At 38.1% G+C, this 6,186-nt stretch overlaps 1 protein-coding gene across 2 annotated transcripts in view; it reads right to left on the reverse strand.

Moving 5' to 3' along the window:
- The window catches only part of LDAH (lipid droplet associated hydrolase), a 92,066-nt gene extending 86,222 nt beyond the window's left edge, over positions 1–5,844 (reverse strand). For both annotated transcript variants that reach the window (XM_068986104.1, XM_068986095.1), the window contains exon 1: positions 5,691–5,844. In XM_068986104.1, the coding sequence (XP_068842205.1) occupies positions 5,691–5,844 (154 nt within the window). The remainder of the gene's footprint in view (positions 1–5,690) is intronic.
- Positions 5,845–6,186: the final 342 nt, after the last annotated feature.

Genomic DNA, 6,186 nt, shown 5'->3' on the forward strand with positions numbered 1-6,186 from the left:
AAATATAAAAAAACACCAGGAAATGAAATGATCTGAAAATGATCAAAGCACTAGAAAACAAATGAGATGATTAAGAAACAAATGTTTTAAGCTTCCCTTTCTCCACAGTGTCTTCAATGAATGCTCCTTCTATCTTTTCACCGTATCTTAATCCTGGCTCTCTCTAAACGGCCTCTCTTCCTCTCAGTTCAGTTCAGTCATTCAGTCGTGTCTGACTCTTTGCAACCCCATGGACTGTAGCATGCCAGGCCTCCCTGTCCATCACCAACTCTCAGAGTTTACTCAAACTCATATCCGTTGAGTTGGTGATGCCGTCCAACCATCTCATCTTCTGTTGTACTCTTCTCCTCCTGCCCTCAATCTTTCCCAGCATCAGGGTCTTTTCCAGTGAGTCAGTTCTTCACATCAGGTGGCCAAAGTATTGGAGTTTCAGCTTCAACATCAGTCCTTCCAATGAATATTCAGGACTGATTTCCTTTAAGATGGACTGTTTGGATCTCCTTGCAGTCCAAGGGACTCTCAAGAGTCTTCTCCAACTCCACAGTTCAAAAGCATCAATTCTTCAGTGCTCAGCTTTCTTTATAGTCCAACTCTCACATCCATACATGACCACTGGAAAAACCACTGGAAAAGCCTTGACTAGACGGACCTTTGTTGGCAAAGTAATGTCTCTGCTTTTGAATATGCTGTCTAGGTTGGTCATAACTTTTCTTCCAAGGAATAAGTGTCTTTTAATTTCATGGCTGCAGTCACCATCTGCAGTGATTTTGGAGCCCTCCCAAAAAAAGTCTGTAACTGTTTCCACTGTTTCCCCATCTATTTGCCATTAAGTGATGGGACCAGATGCCATGATCTTCATTTTCTGAATGTTGAGCATTAAGCCAACTTTTTCACTCTCCTCTTCCACTTTCATCAAGAGGCTCTTTAGTTCTTCACTTTCTGCCATAAGGGTGGTGTCATCTGCATATCTGAGGTTATTGATAATTCTCCCGGCAATCTTGATTTCAGTTTGTGCTTCCTCCAGCCCAGCGTTTCAATGTACTCTGCATAGAGGTTAAATAAGCAGGGTGACAGTATACAGCCTTGACGTAGTCCTTTTCCTATTTGGAACCAGTCTCTTGTTGCGTGTCCAGTTCTAATTGTTGCTTCCTGACCTGCACACAGATTTCTCAAGAGGCAGGTCAGGTGGCCTGGTATTCCCATCTCTTTCAGAATTTTCCACAGTCTATTGTGATCCACACAATAAAAGGCTTTGGCATAGTCAATAAAGCAGAAATAGATGCTTTTATGGAACTCTCTTGTTTTTTGATGATCCGATGGATGTTGCCAATTTGATCTCTGGTTCCTCTGCCTTTTCTAAAACCAGCTTGAACATCTGGAAGTTCACAGTTCACATACTGTTGAAGCCTGGCTTGGAGAATTTTGAGCATTACTTTATTAGTGTGTGAAATGAGTGTAATTGTGTGGTAGTTTGAACATTCTTTAGCATTGCCTTTCTTTGAGATTGGAATGAAAAACAAAAAAAAAAACCAACCTTTTCCAGTCCTGTGGCCACTGCTGAGTTTTCCAAATTTGCTGGCATATTGAGTACAGCACTTTCACAGTGTCATCTTTTAGGATTTGAAATAGCTCAACTGGAATTCCATCACCTCTACTAGCTTTGTTTGTAGTGATGTCTCCTAAGGCCCACTTGACTTCTCATTCCAGGATGTCTCGCTCTAGGTGAGTGATCACACCATTGTGGTTATCTGGGTCATGAAGATTTTTTTGGATAGTTCTTCTGTGTATTCTTGCCACCTCTTCTTAATATCTTCTGCTTCTTTTAAGTCTATACCATTTCTGTCCTTTATTGTGCCCATCTTTGCATGAAATGTTCCCTTGGCATCTCTAATTTTCTTGAGGAGATCTCTAGTCTTTCCCATTCTATTGTTTTCCTCTATTTCTTTGCACTGATCACTGAGGAAGACTTTCTTATCTTCCTTGCTAGTCTTTGGAACTCTGTATTCAGATGGGTATATCTTTCCTTTTCTCCTTTGCCTTTAGCTTCTCTTCTTTTCTCAGTTATTTGTAAGGTCTTCTCAGACAACCATTTTGCCTTGTTGCATTTCCTTTTCTTGGATGGTCTTGATCCCTACCTCCTGTAGAATGTCATGAACTTCTGTCCATAGTTCTTCAGGCACTCTGTCTATTAGATTTAATCCCTTGAATCTATTTGTCACTTCCACTGTATAATTGTAAGGAATTTGATTTAGGTCATACCTGAATGGTCTAATGGTTTTCCCTACTTTCTTCAATTTAAGTCTGAATTTGGCAATAAGGAATTCATGATCTGAGCCACAGCCAGCTCCTGGTCTTGTTTTTGCTGACTGTATAGAGCTTTTCCATCTCTGGCTGCAAAGAATATAATCAATCTGATTTCGGTACTGACCATCTGGTGATGTCCATGTGTAGTAGAGATCTCACCATTCTCTAACACTTCCTATGCCTCAATAACAGCAAAGGCTTTTGCAACACAGTATTCCTGGCATCTCATACCAGTGAGTGAGTGAATGAACATCTCTGAGTGGGTAAGTATAGAGTAAGCTGTTTCCCCATTACTAGTTCATCCTACTGAAACAACCTCTCTTCCTCTAAGGTTGAAGCCATCTACTGCCATCCATCAACTTTCTAGTCACTCTTACACATTCCCTGAAAACCCTGACCCTTAAAAGAAATGTCAGTTTCACTTGTCATTCCATAGACTTAAGTGATTTCAAAATCTTGGTAGACTGAGCCAAGACCTTTGCCTCATAATTCATTAATCTGACCATATCCAAAGAATTTCACCTATATTCGATTTAAGCAACCAATTCAAGTAGCCACAGCCTAGACTAGTGGTGTGCATAAACTAAAAGCTGATGCTCTGTGACAACCTAGAGGGGTAGGGTGGGGAGGGAGGTGAGAGGGAGGTTTAAGAGGGAGAATACATACGTACACCTGTGGCTGATTCATGCTGATATATGGCAGAAACCATTGCAATATTGTAAAGCAATTATCCTCCAACTAAAATTAAATTTAAAAAATCCACTAGAGGACTTCTTAAGGATTGCCCCACTCCCAGAGTTTCTGGTTCATTAGGTTTAGGACAGGGCCCCCAAGTTTGCATTTTTAACAAGTTATTAGATGATACTGTTGGTTCTGAGAATTTTAAGAATCACAGGTCTGTGTCTCTTCATTACCCAGAAATGGTTTACATTCAAAGCATCCCAACTCTGATAGCCGTTTTCCAGTTCGACCTTCGGCCCTTTTAGACTTCACTCCCAATATACCTGTGGGAGTATATTTGATCACAGCCCTACTCAAAATCTACCTACTTGTTTTTGGTCAATAATTCCTCTCATCCTGCATATTTGCTATTTTTAATACTGACCACTTTCCTCAAGGCCACAATCACCCTCTGCCATCCTTACTCCCCACAGATCACCTCAACTCTTAACAGAGAAAACAGAGGTCAAAAGGCAGGAACTACTTTATTTCCTCTGAACACGCCTTCACACTTTTCCATTTCAGTAACCAACTTCACCTCCTTCATTCTAGCCTCAGAAAGATATACCTTCTAAAGTCCAAGACAATATTTCTAATTATTTTCTCAATCCTACACTCTACCATGGCTTCCAAATCTCTGCTTCATCAAAAGAACACTTCTTATGCCTATAATTTCAAACTCTCCCTCACTACAGGCAAAGTAAATGTATTTTTAATTTTAATAGAAAGCTGACAAACTGCTTTTCAAAAAGACTGTTACATTGTGGCAGAACACTAGAAGTTTATTTTCAGAAAAGGTTAAACCAAAGAGAGATCCTGGATCAGAAATCATAGCCCAGCTGAGAACAAAAGCATTCTACTGAGAAGAAACACTGAAATCCCAACCTCTTTTCCCTTGTTCAGCTCTAACACCAGCAGCCAGGCATCGTGCCTCAAATGGGATTCTAGGAAGAGTCCTTCCTGGGAAAAGTGAACAATTCAAAAAACAGGTACAGATACTGAAAGCTACAAATCCTCCAGTGAAAGCTAGGTCCCTATCAAATTACCTTAAGGAGAGGATAACATACGGTGACCAACCATTCTATTTTGCCCAACCTGTTGTCATGGTTTTAGTACTGAAAGTGATGTGTCCTAGAAAACCCCTCAGACTAGGATAATTGGCCATCTGTGGATAAGCCCCACCCCTGAATACAAACTTCCAATCAACTGTTTATGTCTTCCTCTTAAAAATGAAAGGGTAGTCAAGGATTATCAAACATTTGAGAAAAAACACAAACACTAGTGGAAACAGAAAACAGAATGCAGCAACAACTAATAATGCAAGAAGTCAAAAAAAAAAAAGGTTATGCACCGACAAAACATGAAACAGAAGACTACTAAAAAAAGAAAAAACACAGAGGTTTGAGAATTGAAGTAAAATTTCTGGTTTAATAAGGTCCACCAAAATCCAAATACAATGCATGAAAAACACCCACACCTTGGGGCTTGATTGTAAAATTTCAGAACCTTGGAACAAAGAAAAGATCTAAAGTATTTTTTTCCAGCAGAGGGGGAGAACTTCACACATAAAAGGTAAAAAAAGAAATCAGAAAAATACCAGGACTTCTCAAAAGCAGTCCAAACCCTGGAAGACAATAAAAATTTACTCCAAGTTCTAAGGAAACTACCATCTCTAACTCTAAGACATTTTCTGACATGGTAGACCTTTAAAAGATGAATTCCCATGAACCTCTTCTCAGGAAGTTCCTAGCAGGTGTGGTCTACCGAAAACAGAGAAATAAACCAAGAAAAATATGGGATTGGGAAACAAGGAATCCAACCCAAGAGAAAAGTGAAAGGAGTCCTCAGGATGGCCTGTGTAGGAGGCCCAGAGAGCAACCAGTCTAGATCAGAATGGAAGAACACAGAATTCTGGGCACAGTAGTGTCAAAAAATGAACTAAAACAAAACAGAAAACTGATTACTCCGAATATGAGAAGATTTTTTCACTTCTAGAGAATAATTTTAGGATAAATTATTGATTGAAACATAGACAACTAAGCAAATAAAAGAGACAACTATTAACACAGGGAAAACAAAAATGTACAAGAAAAAAATGTAAGAATACTCCATAGGCCTAGCTGGGTACATGATATGTTGTGCTATAAAATGATACATATTTTCAGTTTCATTTTTAATCTTTGAGGCTGATATATATATATATTTTTCAAGCTCATAACTTTAAAGAGTGCAAAAAAGTATCTTTCCCTAACATTCTATTGACACTGATTCAGCAAAGATCACTATCACCCAGATGACAAATCCCAGAATAAATGTTCTACCATAAACTTATAATCATCTTGAAATGAGACAGTAAAAATTATTTAGAAATACTTGATAAAGTTCTAATTATTCTAACTATTGCTAAAAATTTTTTAAAGCAGGTTATAAAATAATATGTATGGTATACATCATGATTTTTAAAATGTGTATATTATATATATTATTAATGAACAGAAGATAAACAAAAAGTCCAGCCACTAAAGTATTAAGGGTGGTTATTATCAATGGTTTGAGTGATTCTATTTCCTTCCACAAGGATTTTTATATTTATCAAATTCTCTTTAAAATCAGAAATAGACACATGTATCTGTATATAGTCATCTTATCCAGATTTTTAAACTTACCAGGAATAATGAAAATAAGCAGCTTAGGCCTCGTGCCACTTTGATTATTAATGAGGTCAGTCCAGGGCCCACACTTTAGAACCTGGGTTTCAACTCCACAACATAAAATGAATTCCTCATGAACAGGAATTTCTTCCTTGATTTCTGAGTCCATTTCTAAATAAGGGGAGAAGAACAATATGAAGAGTCACTAAAATATAAAACTTTGAGCCAAAGGCAATATTCAAGAATAAAGAAGACAAAATTCAATATACCTAGAAGGAAATGTCACAAAGAGTTATGGGAAATACATGACTATTTAGCTACCCTAGATTTTTGGATTACAAAAAAAAATTAAACCACAAGAGTAGGGAGATAGAGGGACATGTCTGGTGAAATTAAAGATGATAGACGAGTGTGAATCAAAACAAAACCCCACCACTCTCCTCTCCAGTCTAAACTGACAATATCCACGGCTAACTTTTATTTTCCTTCTGCTGGAATTCTCCTATAGCTA

This window comes from Capricornis sumatraensis, chromosome 1 (assembly GCF_032405125.1).
Source record: "Capricornis sumatraensis isolate serow.1 chromosome 1, serow.2, whole genome shotgun sequence".
Classification (NCBI taxonomy): Eukaryota; Metazoa; Chordata; class Mammalia; order Artiodactyla; family Bovidae; genus Capricornis; species Capricornis sumatraensis.